Source organism: Grammomys surdaster, unplaced genomic scaffold (assembly GCF_004785775.1).
Source record: "Grammomys surdaster isolate TR1022 unplaced genomic scaffold, NIH_TR_1.0 126219, whole genome shotgun sequence".
Taxonomy (NCBI): Eukaryota; Metazoa; Chordata; class Mammalia; order Rodentia; family Muridae; genus Grammomys; species Grammomys surdaster.
In genome coordinates, this window is record NW_021621022.1 from 454,872 (window position 1) to 480,647 (window position 25,776).

The 25,776-nt window shown below is 38.7% G+C and overlaps 1 protein-coding gene across 1 annotated transcript in view; it reads right to left on the reverse strand.

Moving 5' to 3' along the window:
* The window catches only part of Kpna3 (karyopherin subunit alpha 3), a 70,021-nt gene that overhangs the window by 33,115 nt on the left and 11,130 nt on the right, over positions 1-25,776 (reverse strand). Inside the window, exon 2 of the mRNA XM_028758713.1 lies at positions 4,634-4,678. Within this exon, the coding sequence (XP_028614546.1) occupies positions 4,634-4,678 (45 nt within the window). The remainder of the gene's footprint in view (positions 1-4,633; positions 4,679-25,776) is intronic.

Consider the following 25,776-nt stretch of genomic DNA (forward strand, 5'->3'; position numbering starts at 1 on the left):
ACACCTTCTAATAGTGCCACTCCCTGGGCCAAGCATATACAAACCATCATAGTTTCTATTCTTTTGAATAATTTAAGGATTGGCTAAAGACACTTTTTCCAAGTGTAGTAGAATTCTACTGTGACTCCATCTGGCCCTGGACTGTTTGGTTTTGTTTTATTTTTTTTTAAACTGGAAGGCTTTTATTATTATTTCAATTTCATTAGTTGTGGGTCTGTTTAGGTTGCTTTGATGCTGAATCTAGAGATTTAATCATGTCTTTTAGGTTTTCCAGCTTAATGAAATACAGGTTTTTAAAGTATTCCCCTATAACATTCTGAATTTTTTTGGTGTCTGTTGTATTGTTTCCTTGTTCCTTTCTCATTTTGTTAATATGTAATCCCCTATCACCTTTGGCTAATTAAGACAAGGGTCTGTAGATCTAGTTATCTTTTCAAAGAATCAGCTCTTTAGATTTGTTGACTCTTTGTTTTGTTTTCTTTGTTTCTATTACGTGTATTAATTTCTGCCCTGAATTTTAGAATGGTTTGGATTTGGTTTGTTCTTGTCTTTATAAAACTGTTTTCAATGTGTCTGAGACTTTTCATGTTGTGTTTACATTCTCATTTAGTTCCGAGAAATTCTTATTTCTTTATTTCTTCTTTGACCCATTCATCATTCAATAAGTTGGTTAATCTCTGTCAGTTTGTGCCTTTATTTCAATTCTTATTACACTGTGGTAAGGTACAATGCAGGGAGTGTTTTCAATCTTTTTGAAAAAAACAAAAACAAAAAAGCCTGTTTCATGGTCCAGTATGTAGTTTATTCTAGAAAACCATCTGTGGACTGATACATAGAATTATATTATTGTTATCTGCATGGCTTATTCTGCATATACCTATTAAGTCCATTTAACGCAAGGTGTCAATTAATTTTGATCTTTCTCTGGTTTTGACAATTTGACCTGTCTATGGGAGAAAACTGGGGTATTAAAATCATCCATCAATGACTAGATATGAAACTGTACCTATAGATCCAGTAGTAGTTTTTGGTTTTGGTTTGTTTTGGGTCTTGTGTTTCTTTAAATGAAATTACATCTACCACTTTGGTGCATATATGGTAGAGATAGTAATGTCTTCTTCATTAACTATTTGATTAGAATGAAGTTCTCTTCTGATTAGTTTTAATTTGAAGTCTATTTTGTCAGGTATTAGGATACAGACATCTGCCTGCTAACTGGTCCCATTTAACTGGTACTTTTGTCCAGCCTTTTAATTTAAGGTAATGCTTATCTCTAAGGCTAAGATGTATAAAATACAGATGGAATTCTTTTCTTTATCCATTCAGCCAGCCTGTCACTGTGGTTTTGATTTTTGGTGTTGTTTCTGTTCTCAATAGTACTTTATGCTTTAATACTATGGTTCTGCATCTTTCCAGGCTGACTGTTATGTTTACTCCTCTCTCTCCAGCTCTAAACATTGCTCCCTGTGTTTCCTTTGGGTTTGGCTTATAGGATATATGTAACATACATATTTCAGTGATAACGTTGTACACATCAATGGACTCAATTCTCCTATCAAAAGATGCAGGCTGATTGGTACTAGATGGGGGAAAGGAGTTAATCTGCTGGACTGAGGAGACGTTGTAGATAGGAAAGCCAGAGAGACTCACCCACAGCTTGTCTTAGTATAGACTATGCTTTTGTGCCTTATTCTTAAGTCTATGTCTTGCCCTAGACTCTGAACATTTTCTTCAGGATTTTTTTCTACAACTTTTATACTTTTGTGTTTCATGTTTAAACCTATCACTTGAGTCTATATTTTTGCACATGGTGTGATATCAGGTACACTTTTTATTGTTTTTTAAATTTTATTACATGTATAGATGTTTCGATTACCTACATGTCTGAGAACCCTGCGTGTGCCTGGTTCCCACAGAGGCCAGAAGGCAGCACCAGATGCCCAAGGACTGGAGGTACAAATGTTTGTGATACACTTCATGGGTGCTGGAACTCGAGATCCTCTGGAAGAGCAGCCAGTGCTCTAAACCACTGAGCCATCTCTCCAACTTCTTAGAGATGTATGGATGGATGTTCAATTGTTTGATGCCTCTTGATAAAAAAGGGTATGCTTCTTCCAATGAAATGAAATTGTACTGTCATCAAAAATCAGCTGGGAACTAAAGCTACAGTCTGGAGGTAGAGGCCTAATATGTGCTATCTAGGTTCACTTCACAGAACCATTAAATACATAGACAAGCAAGCAAGCAATCTGTTGGGGTCTACTTCTGAGTTTTATCCCTGTTCCACGGATCTGTGTACCTGTCTGGTACAGTGAAGTATTGCTTACTATTCACTATGTACTCTAAGTTTCTACACTGAGCAAAGCAATTCCTTGGTTATTTTTGTTTGTTTTAGGTTTTTTTTGGGGGGGGGTGCGACTATGTTAGCTATCCTAGAGTACATTTTATAATAAGTTTTTCTATGTCTACAAAATCTCAGTAAGATTTAATAAATAATATATCAAACCAAAAGATCAATATGGGCTAGAAGCTTGACTATATTGGGGTTACCCATCTATGAAAATCATATATTTAACAGTTTATATAAAGCTTCCTTCCATTTAGCACTTCATAGCTTACACTATACAGATTTTATACATGTTATTATTATGTATTTATGTGTATATGTACCAGTACATGTGTGGAGGTCAGAGGGAGTTGATTCTTTCCACCTTGTGCATCCTAAAAAAAAAAACTCAAACTTGGGTCATCAGGCTTCCCAACGAATGCCTTCACCCACGGAGCCATTTTGTCATCTCCTACATTTTAAATATCTTTTCTTTGGAGTAACAAATGGTACTGTTTTTAGTTGTGCTCCTGCATATTATTAGTATGCTATGATTTTTATTTTTATGAACTGAACTTTATGTGTATAAAATTCATTTATAGACTAAATGTCTAGATCTTCTAACTTTTTTGTTTTTTAAGAAAGATGATGAGGTCTCATATATTTTGAGGCTGGCCCTTAAACCTGCTCTATAACTAAGGATGGCTTTGAATTCCTGATCCTCATATCGACAGGGGCTAGGATTACTGTATCCTGACAGGTTTATGTGGTACTGGGATAGAATACAGAGCTTCTTCTTATATGTTAGTAAGCATTCTGCCTACCAACTAATCTACATTCTCAGTATAGATGCTTTAAAATGAGTATTTTATGATTTTTCCACACAGACAATTTTGTCATAAACAAAACTATCTTTTCCTTCCTTTCTTTCTTCTGGCACTGACTATAACTTCCAACAATATAATAATTAACAACAGTGAGAATGAATCCTCCTGACTTGCTGCCAAATCTTAGGAAAAGCTTTTAGTCTTTAATCCTTAAATACAAAGTGTGTGGTTGTTCTTCATCAAAATGTGGTAATTCCTCTCATTCCTAATGTGTTCAGTATTTAATCAGGAATGAGCATAGACTTTTGTAAAATGCTTCACCCAAACTAACTGATACGATCTTGTGATTTTTCTTGCATACCTAACAAGGAGAAAGTTCAGGGAATGGTTGTTGTGGTGGTTTGAATAAGAATGACCTCCCCAGGCTCATATCTTTGAACACTTAGAGAGTGGCAACTGTTTGAAAGGATTAGGAGGTATGGCCTTGGTGCAGGAAAGGTGAAACTGTGGGGGCTTTGAGGTTTCAAATATCCAAGCCAGGCCCACTGGTTCTCTCCTATTCCTGCTGCCTCCAGATCTGGATGTGAACTCTGCTTCTCCAGCACCATGTCTGTCTGTATATGTATGCTTCCAGAACCATGTTGTCCACCATGATGAACTTCTGAACTGTAAGCCAGCCCCAATTAAATACTTTCCTTTATAAGAGTTGTCATGGTCATGGTGTCTCTTCACAGCAATGGAACACTGACTAAAACAGCTGTTTTATTCTGTTTGGGTTTTTGAGACAGATGTCCCATACTCAGGCTAGCCTTGAACTTATGGCAATTCTGTCTCAACCTTCCAAGTACTGAGATCACAGGTCTGAGCTATCATACCCAGTTGAACCTGTAAGGTTTTGTGTAGAGGGTGTGTATGCCTGTCACAGTGCGCAGGGAGAGGTCAAAGGACAAGTTGAGAGAGTTAGTTTTCTCCTTATAAATATGAGCATCAAACTCAGGTTGTCAAACTTTGTGGCAAGTGCCCTTGCTGACTGCCCCAAAACATGGAATATTTTTTTAACGAATTATTTTGAGAAGTCAAATGACTAACTGAAATACTAAATCTGATCAGCCAGGTAAGGCATGTCAGTGGTTTCTACAAGTAATACCTTAACTTGTCTCTCTTTTAGCTTGCCTGACCGATCAACCACTAACAACAGAGTTTAAGTTTAATATAATGTGTCAAAGTGGAGAAAATTACTTATTACCAGTAAAAAGTTTTAAGCTGATTCTCATAACTATTATTCACTGAACATTTACATTCAGACATATTACAGCATAATGGTTAATACCTTTGCCATTTTTCATCCAGTGACTTTAGATGACCCTGATCTCAATTTTCCTGCCTCTAACTCCCAAGAGCTGGGATCACAGGAGTTAGGTGCCACATCCCCAGTTATAATGGTGTCTTAATTGGTATTTTTTAAATAGAGTCCCCTTACCTTCCGGAGTTCAACTGTCACTTCATTTCTGTGTCTTCGCATTGTCTACAAAGAAAAATAAAATTACTTTAGTACCAAAAGTTTAATACTTCTAATATATAAATTGGTATCTTCTTTTAAGAACCAAAATAATCTTTTTTGAACAATTTTTTGAGGGTTTTTTGTTTGTTTGTTTGTTGATTTGTTTTCAAGACAGAGTTTCTCTGTGTAGCCCTGGCTGTCCTGGAATTCACTCTGTAGACCAGGCTGGCCTCGAACTCAGAAATCCGCCTGCCTCTGCCTCCCAAGTGCTGGGATTAAAGGTGTGTGCCACCACTGCCCGGCAAGGTTTTATTTTTTAATTTTATATTTTGTATTTGCCTGAATGTATGACTGTGTACAACTGCAGGCAGTGCCCACTCGGGTCAGAAGAGGACACTGGATCACCTAGGACTAGTTACAGAAGAGTATAAGCTACCATGTAGGTGCTGGGAGTTGAATCTGGATCCTCTGGAAGAGCAGCCAGTGCTCTTACTACTGAGCCATCTTTCTAGTCCCCCAGTTTAAACTTAAAATTAAGAACTTGATTCATTTATTTATTTAATCTGTTTTGTTTTTTGAGACAAGCTCTTACTACATAGCTCAGGCTGGTCTTGAATCAAACCCTTCCTGTCAGCCTCCTCCCAAGTGCTAAGATCACAAGCACACTACACTGCATCTACCTGACCTACCTATTGTTCTCTCTAAACAATAAACAGTAATTAGTGTAAAAGCTGACAGTGTTTTATCAAGTGTCTACTGGTTGATTCACATAAATTATGATGTAGCTTGGCTACTTAGTAATCCATTCTTCTATCCAAATTGCACCCAGGTTTTTCTTTTGGTGGTGATGGTAGGTGGGTGTGTGTCTGTAGAGTTATATTCTCTCTTTAGTGTATTATACATAGGAGATCTAATGACCTCAAGTTCTAAGCAACAAGGTGCCATTAAATTCTCAAAGAATGTGGACACAGAATCAACAATGTCCATATCCTCACCCATAAGCTACCTCATTCTTCCAGTAAATTATAGTTTTGCTGAAGTCAGTCAGATGAAGCCTATAACCAGTGGATTCTATCTCTTTACCCATATTTTAAAGTAACACACAATTTGCTTTCTTATTACATCCTTGTCATGTACAAGCAGCTACCTCATGTTTCTGTTACTGTGCCTTCCCTAACATGATGGATTCTATCCCCTCAATCCATGAATCAAAATAAATCCTGCCCACTTAAGCTACTTCTTTGAGGTACTTGATCAGAGTTACTCTAACAACCCATGTGATGTAGACAAACTGTTGGAACTGGTCTGCAGGAGGAATTTAATAGAATTTAGAAACAGGTGCTACACAGAGCAATCAGCTATTCTGTTAGGAGCCTATGAAATTAGAAATTAGAATGCCAGCAGAAATATCAACAACACTGTGTTCATAAAGTTCCACAGGGGAACAAAGATTCTGTAGGAACTAGGCCAAACGGCTGTTCATGTTACATTCTGGTGCAAAAAAAAAAAAAAAAAAAACCCAACAACCTACATTCTGCCTATGTTCTGGAAACTTTAGAGATGCTGAACTGAATTGAAAAGAACTAATTTGTTTTGGAGAAGGAAATTTCAAGACACTGTAACTTCCAGTCTATTGCATGAATGGTGTTTATTCCCTTTAACCTGGCTTACACCAAGAATTCTGAGCAGAAATAATTGGAGAAATTTGCTGCTGTTTGGTGAGGAAAGGAATGTTAAACTTAAAAATGACAAACAGATATGACAAAGAAGCTATAAACGTTAAGGAGATTAGGCCAATAAAGAAGAGGCTGGACCAAAAATGGTCTTGTCGGGCTTAAGAGGTGGCTTGTGGTTCAATAGTGTTTGCTAATCTTCAAGAGGATAAGAATTTGGTTATTAGCACACATACTGAACAGCTCACAACCACCTGTAACTCTAGCTCCAAGAAACACAATATTCTCTTCTGGTTTGTGAAGACACCAGGGTGCCTTAATGCTAAGAACTCAACCATCAAAGGCTCCACATTGTAAAACTGAAAATCTGTTTGAAAAACTTTCATTCGAAAGCAGAGTTCCTAAGAAGAATGGCTCTGATAACAGTTCTCTGCTCAAAACTGGCTGCCTAAAGACATAACACTGCCTGCGCTAAGCCATGAAGACATGTGTCCACTACAGCCTTGCTCTAAGGGGGCCTTGACTACTCCTCAGACAAGCAGTACTTGGTGGCAAAATCCATACGGTGCCAATTTTGCAGACATGTAAAATAAAAGGGGTTCAAGGATCATGAAGACCTATGCCAATGTTTCAGAAGAGGTCAGGCAACATGTGGCAGAGTCAGACATACTCCAAGAACCTGTTAGGCCACTATATTAAGCTAAGGTAAATCCTACATTGCAATGAGGACTCCAGCAAGCTGGAAATGCCAGGGATACAGGATGTCTATAAAAGGAAGCTATAAGGCCAAGAGAGAGGCCATGTGTGCAGCAGGGAGTGAAGCTGTAGAGTGGGGTCACCCAAAGCCCAGCGAGGCCCACATAAGTCTGATGCCAGACATGGAACTGCTGAGAGTGGTATTCACCCTGGGGAGTTAGTTTTTTGGTCTTTCCATGCTATGTCTCCATTCTTCCTTTTCAGAATAGGAATATTTATTCTGTGTCACTGTAGATTGAAAGTTAATTTCTTTTTAATTTTACAGGGACTCACAGTTAAGAGACTACCTTGAGTCTCAGAAAATTTAACTGGACTTTTGAACAAAGCTTGATCTCTAAGACTATGGATGGAACTTTGCAAAATGGGCTAAATGCATCTGGTCATACATCTATGAGGAGCCAAGCAGTTATGATTTGAGTATGAAATGTTCCCTACAATCTCATATAGCTACTAAGATCAGTTTGCCACTATTTACTTTCCAAACAAATCAGAAATTGGAAGAAAGAACTTAAAAAATGATTCAGTTATATACTACTAAGGACTCCTTCAGATTTAAAGACAAAGATGAGAGTTAAAATACTTGAATTTTTTTTTTTTTAAACTAGAGCTGCTGGACTCTGGCAGGGAGGGGGAAGTAAAACAAGAAGGGCAGGAGAAATGGCACTTGTTGCTCTTGCAAAAGGCCCTGGTCTGATATATCCATATTGGGGATCACAACTGTCTGGAAGTCCAGTCCCCAATGCCCTCTTCTGGCATCTGTTGGTGCTGTATGCTACAGACAGGTACACAGACAAAACACTCATACATAAATTGATAAAACTAAAAAAGAAAAAGGCAGAACAATGAAACAAAGTTCTCTCTGAAAGCAAAATCGGCATTAACTGACAAAATACTGAAAGAAAACACTAAACACCAAAAGTACTGGCAAAGGAGGACACAAACTACTTACACTACAAGTCAAAAGACAGGGAGACTACAGTCTCTACCATCACAAGAATAAGGAGTACCTGGAAACACACATACATTTGTTAATTTAGACCAACAGGGTGAACTTCTGAAAAACAAACTATTTCTTACCCAACAGATCAAGTAAGTTAACAATACTATAACTAATACTGTAATTTAAATTTGTTTCCTGTCAAAACTCAGAAGATTTAAATACAGAAGTTTTCTAAAGTTGGGGCGGGGGAAGAGGGGAGCGGCAGAACCATAACATCAGTTATCCACATCTTTCTAAAAAAATAAGACAGGAGTATTGCAAGTCAATATTCCCTATGCATCTAGATGTAAAAACTCTTAGCAAAAAAAAATTTTTTTTTCAATATATCTCAGCTTTTCCATACCAGGAGTTTTACTTTACAAGTCTTTAGTTACCCACTGTCAACTGCAGTCTAAAAATATTAAGTTGGGGCTGGGTGATGGGTCGGTGGTAGGTAAGAGTGTTGGTTGCATAAGTATGAGGACTTAAATTAAAACTCCAGATCTTACTATACACAGATACCCTGGGTTTAGCCATACATGCCTGAAGCCCGAGCATTAGGAGGAGCTAGGGACAGGCTGGCCCCAGCAACACAATACCTAGCTAAAAGGACAAGTTTCAGGTTCGATGAAAGACTCTGCTTCAAGGAAATGAAACCGAGGGTGATAGAGCAGAACATGAAAGTCCTCCTCTGGCCCCTACTCATATGCCAATACGCACATACATGTTTACACAAATGCACATAATACACAAAATCACAAAAGTAAACTATTCTGTACCATTCAGAGCAGCATGATAAAATGCTACTTCTTGCCCATCACACAATTCATCCCTTTGTCCTATCGGTCTGATAATTACTTAATACTATGTTAGCTATCACAACAATGGCTGTGGCACTGTTCTGTGTTCAGGAAACCCTTATGTGGTATTCCAATGCTGGATTAAAACCCCCAATGGCCTTCAGAGCCTCATAGTTTGTATAATACTGGATATAGTTTCTTTCCCCTTTTATTTGAAGTTCTCCTTTTGCTAATCTCTTCATGCAGGTACCTCAAATAACCACAGAAGTACAATATGATAAGGTATGTTGGGAGATATGTAAGTCACATAAAAGTTATTAAAATATATTGTTATAACTGTTTTTTAATTTTAACTATTGCTAGTCTCTTACTGTGTTCCTAATTTGTTAAATTAAACTCAAATCATCACGATGCCTATATAGGAGGAAAGTAAGTTATATACAAGGTATAACACTCTCCATGGTTTCAGGCATCAGTAAAGGTAGAACATAGTCGTGGCAGGGACATGCCTATGAGGGACACAATGTACAAAAAGAAATATACATCATCAACAAACGGACTTTATTCCAGAATCCAAGACTAGTTCTGTATTCGAAAACTAATCACTGTGAACCATATTAACAAACAAAAAAGATAAAGGTATTTTGAAAAAAAAATCTATCCCCAGCTGGGCATGGTGGCACACACCTTCAATCCCAACACTCAGTGGAGTCAGAAGCAGGCTGCTCCCTGAGAGTTCCAGGCCAACCAGGGCTACATAGCAAAGCCTTGCCTTAAAAACAAAACACTAAACCCATTCATAATAAAATCTTTCAAAAAAAAAGCAAAAGGAGAACTTCAAATAAAAGGGGAAAGAAACTATATCCAGTATTATACAAGCTACAATTTACTGACACTCACAAGACAAAAGCATGTTTTACAGATTCCTGTACTCAAAGACAGATGTTCATACACTAAACCTGACAACATTGGGCCATAGACACTGGGCATACACCTTTCTCAAAAAATATTATCATGTGCAATGTTAGCTACAAAAATCAAAGGAGGGCTGAGGAGATGACTAAGTGGGTACAAGTGCTTACTGTGTAAGCAGGAAGACATGAGTTTGGATTCTCAGCACCCACATAGAAAGCCAGGAGTGGCTAGCTGCGTCTGTAACCTCAGCATTGGTGGAGACAGGAGGATCACAGGCATCTGCTAGCCAGCAGCCTAGATGGACACCAGGGTTAGTGACAGACCATCTCAAACTTAACTATCAAAGAGAACTGCACCGGGCAGTGGTGGCGCATGCCTTTAATCCCAGCACTTGGGAGGCAGAGGCAGGTGGATTTCTGAGTTCGAGGCCAGCCTGGTCTACAGAGTGAGTTCCAGGACAGCCAGGGGTACACAGAGAAACCCTGTCATGAAAAACCTTTTGAGAGAGAGAGAGAGAGAGAGAGAGAGAGAGAGAGAGAGAGAGAACGAACTGCAATTTCTTCCTCTTTTAGAATGCAGTGTGTGTGTGTGTATGTGAGTGTGTTCCTCTCCCTCTCTTCCCCCCTCCCGTGTCCCTCTCCCCTCTCTCTCCATGTCTACCAAATGAGCCATCTCACCAGCTCTTCGTATTATTTATCTTAACTTTGCTCCATCTAGTGGGACACAGAAACACCTGGTGGGAAAAATGGAAGTTAGAAAGATGGCTGTGATCAAATCAGGCTGAATTTCTATAATCTAAAGCAAGATTTGTATGGAGAAACTACATACATGATGAAAGAAGTCAATGGAGAATCAGTGGATAAAGTGCTTGACATGCAAATAGGTGGACATGAATTTGGGACCCCCAAATTTACATAAATCCAGACCAAGATAAGGTGTACACACATCTGTAATCCTAGAACTCCTTTGCAAAATGGAAGGAAGAGACAGGAGAATTCCCAGAAGCTCTGCATATACAGCATGGAAAAAAAAAAGGGACCAAATAAGGCAGAAGGTAAGGCTCAATACCCAAAGTTGTCCTCTGACCTCCAAACCTGCACACAATTGTCTTTCTCCCCAGCTCTCTTTCACATGCATGCATGTGAGCACGCAGATACACACAAACACACCATTTTTTTATTTTAAAATGAACCCAATGATTATATAAATAAATGAAAAGCATATAATGTTAATGTACAGAAGACTCAACTTGGTGAAGGAGTCAGTTCTTCCCATGCTCATACTCAGGTTCATAAAACAATTCTTATCAAAATCCCTGGGACTGCCCTGTGGCCAGCCAGCCAGAAATGCTTGTGATGACACCAGATGTTGGCAAGATAAAGAAGTTTCATATATTGTTTTATATATTGTTCATATATAAAACAGAACAGTAATCAAAACCAATTTGACATTCTTAAACTAAACATGCAATTACCATAGGATCCAGAAATTGAACTTCTAAGCATTTATCCTAGAAGAATAAACCTTATTTTCACAAGAAACATATACCCTGATGTCTACAACAGCTTTATTCCTGGTAGTCAAAGCTTGGCAACAAACCAAGTATCTTCCACAGCTTAAACCGTGACACATCTTTACAGTGGAACACTGTTCTAAGCCAGCAACAAAGTACATAAAAGAGTCAGATGGTGAGACTAAAGGGCTTCAGGCTAATGGCATGATTTAGATAAGTGTCCCACAAAATACCCCAGTCCGTGGTATTGTTGGGAAGTCAGAAGTCTTTAAGAAGCAGAGTCTAAGGGGAAAACGTTAGGCCATTAGTGATGTGACCTCTCTCTAACAACTCTTTGCTTTTCTACTGCCATGAATGAACAGGCCTTCCCCTACCATATACTCCCATCATGATATACCATTTGTACTGTGTTACCAAGGCCCAAATAACCATGAACTCCAACTCTGAAACCAGAAGCTAAATACACATAACCTTTTCCTCCTGGAAATTCATTATTTGGGGTACTTTGTAACGGTATAGGAAAACTGATTAAGAATTTTAAAACAGACTTCAAACTCTTACCAATTAACCTCATGTACAATTCTTGTGACTGTAAATCTGGTTGTCAATTTATTAAACTAAGGTATGACCAAATAGCTGGTAAAGTACTAATTACTCAGTGCTACAGTAGGCCCCAAGTTTATTCTTCTCCAGGTAGCTTCACTTTTTATCAACTGATGTCTAGGATGTCAAGAGTGTTTCAATGGACATCTGCTGGTAAGCTGAGAGAAAACTATCGCTAACATAGGTGGGCACCAGCCAGTAAGCTAGCTGTCCATGTAGAACAGAAAGGCAAAGGCTGGACAGATTTTAGCCTCTGTCTGGACATCTTCCTTCTCTGCCTGTGGGCACATTTCCTACCTTCCAGACCCACAGCAGTCTGCTGAGGCACACTACTGGTTTCCCTGGTTCTCCACCCAGCAAACAGGCATTGTGGAACTTCTCAGCTTCTAAAACGAAGCCACTGACCCTAGCACATCTCCTCAGGGTTTCTATGTATAGCCCTGGCAGAGCTAAACACTAAGACTTATTTAGTTAGAACTTCAAAATGGGAACAGACTGTTTCTAATATAAGCAGATTGCACGTTTACTAAAGAAAAGTAGCCTCCGAAAATTAATCATGTCCCTATGTACTAGGAAATAAACCACAATAAACAGAATTATAATAAAAGATTAGAATGAATGGCAAGAACAAAAGAGTGTGACCTCATCCCTTTTGCATCTATAATACTAGAATTAAATTATAAAATGTAAAACTACTAACTTAACTGATAGTTAATTTTATAGTAGTTTTGTTGTGGTTCATTACAGATTTTGTGAAGTTTAAAACAAATCAGAGGAGGGGCATGAGATGGCTTGGCAGGTAAAAGCAGTTTGCCACCCAAGCTCAAACCCTAGGACCTGCAGAGGGCACGAGATCCTTGTGCTCACAGAGAAGCACTAGAGAAACCAGGAACGTTGAACACACAAGGCTGCCTCTTCGAAGGAAGAGATGTATAACCTGTTTTCCACCCAGAAGGCTGGGAATGGATGTGGTTAATAGCCTTGTGGACCCTGCACTATCTGTATGAATGAGGCTATAATAGATTCTCCCCTCACCTTGGGCCCTTAAGATGGCACGTGTAGTCTATCTATACAATCCATTTTTATGAAGAAATGACATGTACTTTGAAAGAGTTTCAATGTAATTAACACTTAAACTTTACTGTGCCCACAAGATTATGTTACACCAAGAAACTTTTTTCCAAATTGAGTTGTGCTTAAATATGCCAGTGGCAGACTCTAGAAGTTTGAAACACCACCAGCTACCAACTCACTCATGCTGAACCAGTCTTCCTTCTTGTCTCACATGGATCAACTCTGCTGGCTGTGGTGTTTACTCCTCCCAAAGACCCACACCGTATCAGAGAACCAACTCTCACAAGTTGTCCTCTGATACACACAAAAATAAACAGAGTAAAAAATTAAAATTTAGTAAGTTAGAAGGAATCACCAATTTGGAGTTCAGTCCAGTGACCCCTGCCTGTGACTGAGGCACTCTGGTAGCTGCATTAGGAGGATCCTGATTTCAAGTGTAATAGGTGCTTTGAGATTCTGTGCAAACGGGGAAAGGGAGGAGGGAGGGAGGAAGGAAGACCAGAGGGAAATAAGAGAAGAGAGATAAGGAAAAGGAGGAAGCAAAAACCAGTAAATACAAGACATAAAAATAAATGAAAAAAAGAAAAAGAAAAAAATCCAGCAGGTTCAATAAATTACTTAATATCCTGTTTACTCAAGATCCAAAGAGATAAAGGCAATGAACAGAAGCAGTATTTAAAGAGACAGCAGCTAAGAATTGTCTACAACTGAAAGAAAAAAAAGAAAGCCACATTTATGAAGTCAACAAACAGCCAGGTGTGATGATGATAATGGGACCCACCTTTAAACCCAGCACTCAGGAGGCAGAGGTAGAAGGCTCTGAGCTGGAGGCCAGTTTGGTCTACAGAGGGAGTTCTAGGACAGCCAAGGCTATAAAGAAAGAAACAACTGTATCAAAAAAAAAGCAGCATTTGAAAAAAAAAGAATGAGAAGAAAGATGTTAACAAATCCCAAGTGTAAAGTCAAAAAACAAGCAGACATCAGGAATACAGTGCACCAGAGGAAAGACCCTAAAAAGAGTTGGGGTGAAACAAACTATATCCAAAAGCTATGGTTTTTTTTGGGTGTGGGGAGCCTTGTTGAAAACATACTGTTAGCATAAACTCTCAGGTGGTTCTGGGCATCAGAAGCCTCTGATGAACCCAGCCTAACAATCTACACTGAAAACAAGTCAACCTCTTCAGAAAAGAACCAGACCACACGGGAGTCACATACCTGTAAGCTAACTAAACACCAAACTGATCCTACAATCACAGAGTATGGAATAAAAAACTGTACCTCAATCAGCAACATACAGTCACATTCTACTTGTTCCTTCATCTCTTTCTCCCGAGTTGTAATACTGTGTGACTGATCACACTATCTAGTTCACAGAATGACGATATTACCTAGCAATGCATTTCTCAGAACATGTTCCTGCAGTTAAGCAACTAACTGAATAGTCAGTAATCATTATACCAAACTTAATTATGTTAAATTTTCTTCATTATTAAAATTTTACTGTAAAGAACTTGCAAATGAGCAAACACACAGTGAGACCAGTCACACCCACAGTCTATACATCTCAGTGAACCTCCATATAGTTACTCCATATAGTTACAACAGCCACTTGGAAATCATGGAGCTTCACAGTGGGTTTCACTATCAAATATATATTGTACTGGCTAGCTTTATGTCACCCTGACATAAGGTAGAGCCATTGGAGAAGAGAACCTCAACTAAGAAAACGCCTCCCTAAGACCAGGCTGTAGGCAACCCTGAAAAACATTTTCTTGGGAGAGAGGGTCCAGCCCATCATGGGTAGAGCCACCTCTGAGATGTTTAAGAAAGGAGGTTGAGCAAGCCAGTAAGCAGCACCCTCCAGGGTCTCTCTGCATTAGCTCCTGCCTCCAGCTTCCAGCCCTGATTTCCTTTAATGACGTACTATGATACAGAAATGTAAGCTTCTACTCCCCAGTGCATAGACAGACAGATAGACACACACACCGGGGGGGGGGGGGGGGCAGCTACAATGAGAAAAATAGCTGTCCAACTTCTTGCCTGTCTTATGAGTCTTTCACCTACATTTAGTGCTTCCTAAATGCCAAAAAATATCCTTTAAAAAAACATACTGGTGTTACAGTGTCATCTCTGGAAAATAAACGCTTTTACTTTAACTCAAAAAGTATTGTCTAGAGGGTTTGGAGAGATGGTTCAGTGGTTAAGAGCACTTGTTGCTCTTCCAGAGGACCTGGGTTCAGTTCTCAGATCCACATGGGACAGCTCACAACTGTCCAGGGGATATGATGTCTTTGTCCTACTTGGGCAGAATATACCGATAGACAGATAGACAGACAGACAGACAGACACACACACACACACACACCTCTACAAACAATTAAAAATAAAGAGTAACGAGAATAAAAATTAATTTAAAAAGCACTGTCAGTATGAGAAATTAAGAAGCAAATAGGAATATTCAAACCTCCTTTTCCATCAAGTCCTTTCCATCTGTTAGTTACAGATTAAAAAAAAAAAAGTAGCAGTGATGAACACAGTTACCAGCAATCTAATCAGAAACCTGAAACTGTGTCAACTTGCAATCTGCTACAGCTCCCTGCATCTCACTTAGACACTAACTATAGCTTAAACCAAAAGAGACAGAGCACAGAATTCCTTTAAAGTTAGGAACATGGCATTTCACAACAATCAGTAACTCCAGTCCCAGGGGATCCGACACCCTCTTCTAAATTCCTCAGGTACCAGCACTTTGTGGCTCATACAGGACTCCATAGGTCAAGAATTTAAAATCTTAGAGCAGTATTGTGTTATGATTTAAGAAGAATGCTAATCAAATTTAAAAAAAAACAAATACAAAGTATGATTGATTACTAGAGGTGCAGAGACAAAAACACCCGCTGCTCTCACAGAAGACCTAGGTTTAAGTCTCAATACCCGTATCAGGTAGCTCTCCTGGGGTTGGAATATAACTCCCTTTTTGGGTCTTTCCTTCCAACACACACACAAATAAAAATTAAAGGATGACAAGTATTTCTGTCATCTTGATTTGGTGACAGCTCATGATATACACATATGACATGTCCTTACATGCAGTTTATCATTCTGTTAATTATCCTTCACTAAAGCTATTTGAAAATAAAGCTTAGTGAATAAAACCTGATACAAACTGAAAAAAAAAAACCCACATATACTTTACAGGCTAATTTTATGTCAACTTGAAAGGAAACCTCTATTTTAAAACATGCCTCCCTCCATATGATCCTGCTGTAGGGCATTTTCTTAATTAGTGACTGATATGGGAGGGCCCAGCCCATTATGGATGGGGCCATGCCTGGGCTGGTGGTTCAGGGTTCTGTAATAAAGCAGGCTGAGCAAGCCATGGAGAGCAAGCCAGTAAGCAGCTCTCTCCATGGCCTCCGAATCAACTCCTGCCTCCTGGTCGCTGCACTGCTTGAGTTACTGCCCTGCTTACCTTCATGATGGACTACAATGTGGAAGTACAAACCAAATAAACCCTTTCCTCCTCAACTCTGCTTTTAGACATAGTGTTTCATCATAGCAATAGAAAGCCTTATATACCTATGTATTTTCTTAGGCATTAAAGTCCTGACAATAGACAGATGCCAGAGTTGACTGGTATGAGGAGAATGAACAGTGCATGGTCTCACTGAAATAGACCACATAGGCCTTCCACAGCCCACAGTATATTTCTGAAGACTTTCTGACTTACTCGATCTTCTGTGACTCATCATTCTTCAGCTGCAAGCTCGAGTAATGAATGAATGTACTAACAAGATTCTACCTTTAAAACACAAAAGCTCTCAGGATATCGTGAGAGCTACCTGCTGTGGTGCTTTCTTTGAACCTACAGGCTTTTACAGACCCCAAGTGGTTGTCAGGTTGAACCTTTTGTGAAAAATATCTTAGACAGTACGGTAGTTTTTGAGGCAGGGTCTCATTATATGTCATGGGCTGGCCTCAAATGCAGTGACTCTGTCTCAGCCTCTCAAACTTGGATGACAGGTGTTCCACACCAGGCTCAGCAAAGATAATGCCTTTTGTCCAGTTTGTCTGTTAACTTTTGCTGGCTCCGTATCTGCTGTTTCCAGTGTTATAATTTGGTAGTGTTGACTAGATCTACATTTATGATGCAGACAATTTTGGGGGGGTGAATTGTAAATAATCAGATCTAGTTCAACTTTCACTGTTCAACACATATGGCTCTAAGTACTAATATCAAGGGTCATCTAATGCTACATGAGGAGACATGGGCAGGTCTACTGTTCTCTAGCTATATGACCTTGGACCACAGAGAACTCAGCAAAAAAACAATCATACTACAATCACTATCTTTGAGCCAGTACAGTAAGAGCATTTTTCCTAATAGATCTTTGTATTAGCATTAATTATATATGTTTGTTTATCATGTGGATGCAGAAGCCTACAGAGCCCAGAAAAGGGCATTGTAATTCCCTGGAAGTTGTAGGCAGTTGTGGGCCACCATATGGGTCAACCAAACTCTGGTCCTCTCCAAGAGTAATAAGTTCTCTTAACTGTTTTGCCATCTCTCCAGCCCAATGGTTCTTTAATGAATATTTTTTAAAAAATGTTACTTGCTGTACAGTTAGGTTTATCTATTTAGACCATTCAACTTGTGGCTTATCCTTCTATTCAATTACAATGTGAATATCAACATCAAATGTATGTTACATACAAAACCCTGAAGGTCCACAATATACATATAATTAATTTGTTTCAACTCTTCAATTTTCAGATCTCTTGCATCTTTCATTGAAAATGCTTGGGGACCCAGTGTGATGGCACATGCCTTTAATCCTAGCATTTATGAGGTATAGTCTCTAAAAGTTCAAGACTAGCTTAGTCTACATAGTGACTTCCAGGTCAGGCAGGGCTACACAGTGAGACTGTGCCTCAAGATTCAAAGAAAGAGAAAGCAAATAAATAAATAAAAATAAATAAATAAATAAATAAAATGCTGATTTTGGTTGTAGACAGAACTCAGCTGCTAGCGGTCTGCCTTAAATCGATCAGTCCCTGGTTCAAGCCCCAACACTGACTAATAAGTGCTGATTTTACTTGTTTTTTTAAGTCTAACGACCTTAGTTATATGAAAAATAATTATAGTCCAAACAGACATTCTGCTGTGTTTTTATGTTCTATTGTATCAGTGTTTGTCTTTTTTTTTTAAGATTTATTTATTTTATGTGAGTACACTGTTGCTGTCTTCAGACACACAAGAAGGCGGCATCAGATCCCATTATAGATGGTTGTGAGCCACCATGTGGCTGCTGAATTAACTCAGTACCTTTGGAAGAGCAGTCAGTACTCTTAACCACTGAGCCATCTCTCCAGCTTCCAGTGTTTGTATTCTTGTAGGGTAATCAAATATCTAAAGTAGTCACTAAATTCCTATACTGGATTTTCATGTTAGGATTCCTCATTAGAAACTGCCTTCTGCAACTTAATTTTTTGGACTAGCCTACCACTAAAATCCCTGACATGCATTATGTGTACACACATGCTTACACAGCACACAGACTGACAGAATCTGATGGATCTTACACACGTTTGGACTTGTTCCCTTCTCAGTAAAGTACCCTCTTTTCCAGGATTTCCACTATTCTGTCTCTAGAACTCTAGTTTTATACTTCATACCAGTTAACACTGTGTACTCTGTCCTAAACAACAGATTATAAGGAACCCATAGACAAAACCCACCAACTTATAATTTCACCTAATAGCCATTTGTTTTTTAAGAATAGGAACCACCCATGGGGCTGGAGAGATGGCTCAGTGGTTAAGAGAACCGTCTGCTCTTCCAGAGGTCCTGAGTTCAATTCCCAGCAACCACATGGTGGCTCACAACCATCTGTAATGAGATCTGATGCCCTCTTCTGGTGTGTCTGAAGACAGCGACAGGGTACTCACATACATAAAATAAATCTTAAAAATTAAAAAAAAAAGAATAGGAACCACCCAAAGTTAAATATGCTTTTTAATCCTCTAGTGTTTTAAAACATTTTAAACAAATATATTTTATCGAGGTCTTATTATATGGGGGATGGTTAACTTTAGGGAACTACATAATCACTTGGGAGTCAGAATTCTATACACTAATCAATCACCAATCTAAAAAAATGTCATACAGGTTTGCCTGATCTTATGGAGGCATTTTCTCCTTTGATGCTGTCTCTTGATGACTGTAACTTGTGTCAAGTTGACATAAAACTAGCCAGTACATTTGTGTTGCCTAGTCTGGTTTGAACCCCCAACTTCTTGCTTCCATCCGAGTATACATATACCAAGTATGCACAGCTAGGCCTAACTATCTTTTTCCTTTTAATAATAACTGCTTTTATTCATATGTAACTCATAACATGAAATTCAACCTTTTAAAGTACAATAAAATATAAACTCAGTACTTTTTAGCACTTGTGACTTATTGTGTGTGCATGTGCCACAACATGTATGTGAAGGTCAGAGGACAACTCGGTGGAACAGGTTCTCTCCATCCACCTGAGTATGGGTTTCAGGATGCCACACTTGCATGGAAAGTGTCTGTATCCAGTGAGTCAATTCACTGACCTCTGTATTTGTCGTGTGAGACAAGGTTTCTCACTGAAACTGTCTTTTACAACCTGACTAGGCTGATTGGCCAGTTGAGCTTTGGGATCTGCCTTTCTCCACAACTTCATAACCCTGGCTTTTTACCTGAGTTCTGGAGAGCCAACCTCAGGTGTCCATGCCTGCGCAGCCATATCTCAGCTCTAGCTTGCTGTCTGTGGAAGTCATCTATGCACTCCAAATATGGAGTTCCACTGCACAAGTTCACTACACTCTAGTTACTCACTCTTCAGGTAGAGGACACCTTTGAAACTGCCATACTGCTACTACTTATGTGTATCTATGTATGCTTTCCCATCTTTTAGACATACACAGGAATAGAGTCTTGAATCAATGTTCTAACACCTTGAAGAAGTACTAAATACTTTTCCAAAGTGGGTAACAATCCTACCAACAAGTGAATGAAGGTTCCAATTTGTACATTTTCCTAAGGCATATTATTCAACTGTAGGCATTCTAGTGTATAACAGTACACATCACTATTGTTTTGATTTGCTAATTGGTTATAATGTTCATTAACTTTTATTGTACTTATTTGACACTTACATACCTTCTTTGGGGAATGTACTATTCAAATCTGTCACTTTTTAATTGACTAATGTTAATGTTGTGTTGTTGAACTGTAGTTTTTCTGTAGTCTAGACACAAAGATGCCTCAGCAGATAAAAGCACTTACTCACAAGTCTGATGACCTTAGTTCAATCCCTAGATCCCATAAGGTAGCCAGAGAACAGACTTTCATAAGTTGACCTTTGATCTCCATACATTTGTGGGAATATGCACGCACACACACACATCTTATTTCATATATTTGCTTATATATATAAAATACAGTAACAGTTTGTGTTTCAGAATACCAGGGAAAATGTATGAAATAGGTAGGGTTGTAAATAAGATAGTTACAAACAATAATTTTTTTTAAATGTACATAGAAACTCAAGTTGTTATTCTCTTTATATTTGTTTGAAATTTTCTAAAAGCAAAATTAAATTCTGCTTTTCTGCAACTATGAACAACACTGCCAGCTAACTGGGTGTGTCGATGACAACCATATCTCTAAGGCTTAAGTTTCACCTTTGTGACAAAAGAAAAAAGAACTTGGAATTATTGAACTACCGGATGTCCCCACTAGTTCCTTTTTAAAAAGAAAAATTCAAATAAGGATAAAGTCTATACTTTGAATTTGGTTTACAAAATTCTAACTAAGTAAGTGAAATAAAATATAACTTCCATAACTAGCAATATAGCAAAACAACACAATGATACAAATGTTCCTCAAACTATAATAGTAATCTGGGCAAACCCACCATGCAGTACAAGAGTACTGAGTGCAGCTAGCCCAGGGCAGCCACATAGCATCAGCTCAAGAAAATTAACTTTAAACTTGAAGTATCCATATTTTCAAATCATGGGAAAAGCTGTAAGTTAGGAAACTGAAATATCCTAAGTCAAGGAACATCTTCTGTATTTACTTCAGCTAAACCTCTCATTCCTGGAAAGGTCCTATACTACAATCTCCAAAACATCTTTTCTTTACTTTTCTTTTTAAAGATTTATTTATTTATTTTATATGAGTACACTGTAGCTGTCTTCAGACACAAGAGAAGAGGGCATCAGATGGTTGTGAGCCACCATGTGGTTGCTGGGAATTGAACTCAGGACCTCTGGAAGAGCAGTCAGTGCCCTTAACCATTGAGCCCTCCCTCCAGCCCAAACATCTTTTCTTTAAGCATCATCTCTTTAGAATGTTCTCTACACGTAGCCCAACTTCTTAAACTGTGGGTTGGAACCCTGTATGAGTTCTTATAGCTGACTTTCTCTCGGGTAACAAAAAATATAGCAATAATAATACGACTTCCAAATGTCCAACAATAAAAAACAAACTAAAAACATTTTAATAAGCCCAAGGTGTTTCTAGGCTTGCTCAGCCATGTCAAATCATGAGTTTAGTACAGCCTTAGCCTTAGTTCTAAACACATTCATGCTTTGCACTGCACTCCATGAAATATTAATTAACTTTAAAATTAATGTGGCTCAGATTCTAGACACAGTTTATGTTATAAACTATAGAGTTTTATACATGTCTTCTAAAGAAACATAATGGGGGATTTAAGAAGGATGGCTCAATGGCTGGATGGCTCAATGGCTAACAGCACTTGTTGCTCTTACAGAGGGCACATCACCCACATGGCAACTCATAGCCATCTGTTACTCCAGTCCCAGGGACCCAGTGCCCTCTTCTCACCTCCACAGGCACCAGGCATACACACGGGACACAAACATACATGCAGGCAAACCACTTATACACATAAAAAAGTCTGAATTAAATCCAAGCCAGATGGTGGTGTCACATATCTTTAGTCCTAACACTCGAGTGGCAGAGACAGCAGATTTATGAGTTCAAGGCCAGCTTGGTCTACAGGACAGCCAGGACTACAAAGAGAAAACTTGTCTAGAAAAAAATAAAATCCAAAAGAAAAGAAGGTAAGATTGCTGCTCGAGGCCAATGAAGCAGCTCTCCAGGTAAAGGAATTTACTGCTAAGTTGGACCAGAGTCCGATCCTCAGACCCACATGGTGGAAGGACAGGACTGACTTCTATAAGCTGTTCTCTGACCTCCACAGATACACATAAAATAAAAAAATAAATAAATAAAATAAATAAATAAATAAATATTAAAAATTGCTGAAAGAACTGCTGGTCTGAGTTTCCTAAAAAGCTTTCAAATGATTTAGGACTTGGGATTAGTACAGAATTTCCAACAGTTTCTGAACAGCTTTTAAACATATTTCTTCCATTTTATGCTACTTACTGATGTGAAGTATCTTTCACAGCACTGATAATCTATCTCATTCATCTGCAAAATTGCTCTGCCTTTAATATGTTTTTTATTCCATATGTACCAAAGAATTGATTTAAAATAAATTTCTTCCTTTAATCCCAGCACTTGGGAGGCAGAGGCAGAGTTTGAGGCCAGCCTGGTCTACAGAGTGAGTTCCAGGACAGCCAGGGCTACACAGAGAAACCCTGTCTTGAAAAACCAAATAAATAAATAAATAAATAAATAAATAAATAAATAAATTTATGACTATCAACAATATCTTATTTCTATACCTGTTTTATATATACCTAGGATGGAAAAAGTTCACAAACCCTGCTCCAGAAATAACTTTGTCAAAGAAAAGAAAATAGAAGCCATCAGGTTCAGTAGCCTATTAGCTCCCCTGTTGTAGGGCATGTTTATTTGTCAAGGTCCTTTCCACATGAAGCCCCTTTAGGATCTGGCCCTTAAGGCACAGTTACAATTCCTCCTGGCTCTTCTGTTCCTTTTCTAACCAGGTCCTTGCTTCTTTCTGTGTTTATTTCCTCAGTTTAGCCTGCAGTAAATCCTATCACTATAAACAAATAAGAAGAAAAACACTACTTCTCTCTTTACTGTAGCTGTTCCTTTCCATTACTACCAAGTACGTAAATCAAAGTCAAACTGAACTAGATCAGCTCCCTGGCATCACACAGCATCCAGCCACTACCACTCTCCCAGTTTCCCATTTCTCACTGGCCCATAAGTGCCAGACAAATGGCTTATACTTGCAATGCTCATCAGACATCTCCTCCAAAGCAGTAGCCTTCCAACTACTCCCTTCCAGGGAGCTCTTTGCCCCTAATGTTCTGAACTGCAGCTAAGCTTCCACAGACCTATTCTTCAACTACCTTTCCCCTAAGCCTTTAAAATAGTATATCCTAGGGGCTCTTTCTTTTCCCGGCCCCTTCTCCTTCATCATTACTCATCAACACTATCATCTTTTAAGAAAATCACATTCATTTATTTACCATAGAGGTCCTGGTAATTAAACTCAGGTTGTCAGGCTTGGCAACAAGACCCTTTTCCTGCTAAGCTAGTGGTTCTCAATCTTCCTAATGTTGCAACCCTTTAATATATACAGTTCCTTGTGTTGTGGTGACGCTTAACCATAAAACTATTGCACTGCTACTTCATAAACGTAAATTTGCTACTGTTGTAAATCATGATGTAAATATCTTAGTGTAACTCCCAAAGGGGTCACAAGCCCAGGTTGAGAACCTCTGTGCCATGGCATCTCTCTGGCCTCCACATTATCATCTTCATCATTCTCTCATTGCTTTAACTAAGTTTCACTACTTAGTATGGAGCCCTGTAAGCCAAATCTGATCATCACCTGATTTCATAAGCACAGCTTTATCAGAACACAGCAACACATCCATTTACTTACCAACTTTCTACCTTTCCTTTTGTGCTCAAGGCAAGCTGAGTTACCCACAGCAGATGAAATATAGCTCTTCAAAATGTCAATTATTTGGGCTTCAAAGATTATGGCTTTTTACAGAAAAAAGCCTTTAACATGTTCTACAATGTAAAATACACCAAATACATAGTCCTAATAACTTTTCCTGCTTTTAAGTCCCAATGTTGATACTATTCCAGGCCATCTATGGGATTTCTAACTATATTACTCCCAACCTGTTGTTTTGCTCTCAGCAATATGTCTTCTGTGGCAACTGAAGAACAGTTCTATATGCACAAATCACTCTATTTACCACCCAGGAAAAGAGGGTTACCATAGTCTAGCCTCTATCTATCCTACACAACTTTCTAAACACTCCACATTTAAGAAATACTGCATTATTTTAGTTCCCTAAATGCACTATGATGCCTCTTCTAGGCCCATCCAACACTTACCACCAACTGACACACCTGTATTTGTCAAGACGCCTTCACTGACTCACCCAGGCCAGCATATATAGTTGTTTTCCCTAAGGGCCCACTGTACGGAGAATACATTTCTATTAAGTATCCTTTGCTTTCCATGGTCCCTGTACTAATCTCATTCTTCAAGCAATAACCCTGCGGCAGAGTACAGTAGGAAGATGACTAAAACGCTGGGCTGGAAAGCTGGACTAAATGCTGGTCTTGCCCCTTCCTAGTTTCATGTTTTTAAGCAATTTACCTAACTCATTTTCCTCATCCACATAACAGAACATTCGTGGCAATTAAGAGTATTCTTACACACAGAGTGTTTTGTTCATTGTTAAGTGTCCCACAATTACTGATAATCCTTATCTTTGATGCTTTATTCCTCAAACTCAGTTAAGAACTGAAATCAGTCCAGAACTGATGGTCTTTACACTTCAGTCAAAATGACTTGTTAACGTTTACCTAAAACCTCCTAAACACTCAGTCCTATGCCCTAGGAAGTCCTTCAATTCCAAGACAGTTTATCACCTAAGAATTATGTTACAAACATCACAAACAAACTTGAGTTAACTTAAGGAAAAAAGGAAGGCATGGAGGCAAGAGAATATACTGAGAAGATACAGAACAATTCACAGAACTAAGATACTCTGAAGACTCAAGTCTATTGAAACACAGGGATCAAAGCAGTTCACACAGAGGTAGATAGCAGGAAGGAATGGATAGTTCCTTAACAAAACCTCCAAGAGAGGCCCAACTCAAAATGCCTAGGGCTAGCCAGCCAGGAGGCTAAGTGGGTAAAAGCACTTGCCACCAAGCCTGGCAACCTAAGATCAATCCCAGGAACCTATGGTGAAATGAGACAACAGGCTCCTGCAAATTGTCTTCCCTGTGCCTCATTGCTGCCCAGTAGTGTGCACTAGATCAGGAGTACATAATGCATTTGTACTAAAGTATTTTCAATATATGATATGCAAACAAATGCACAAAAACTCACACTACCCCCATATAAATAAAGTTTTTCAATTTTTTTTTTAAAGTCTTTTTTTTTTTTTAAGATTTTATTTATTTATTTTATATATATGAGGAATACACTGCAGCTGTCTTCAGACCCACCAGAAGAGGGCATCAGATCCCATTACAGATGGTTGTGAGCCACCATGTGGTTGCTGGGAATTGAACTCATGACCTCTGGAAGAGCAGTCAGTGCTCTTAACCGCTGAGCCATCTCTCCAGCCCAGTTTTTCAATTTTTTAAAAAAGATATAAAAACACCAGGAACAGAACTTAATTAGTCTAATTTGTGTTAGCCAGAAAAAAGGCTAGGCACTGAAGTGGCTATTCCTGGTTGTCAACTTGACTATATCTGGAATGAATTATAATTCAGAATTGGAAGGCTCACCTGTGATCCTGATCTTGAGGCTGGGAGATATAAG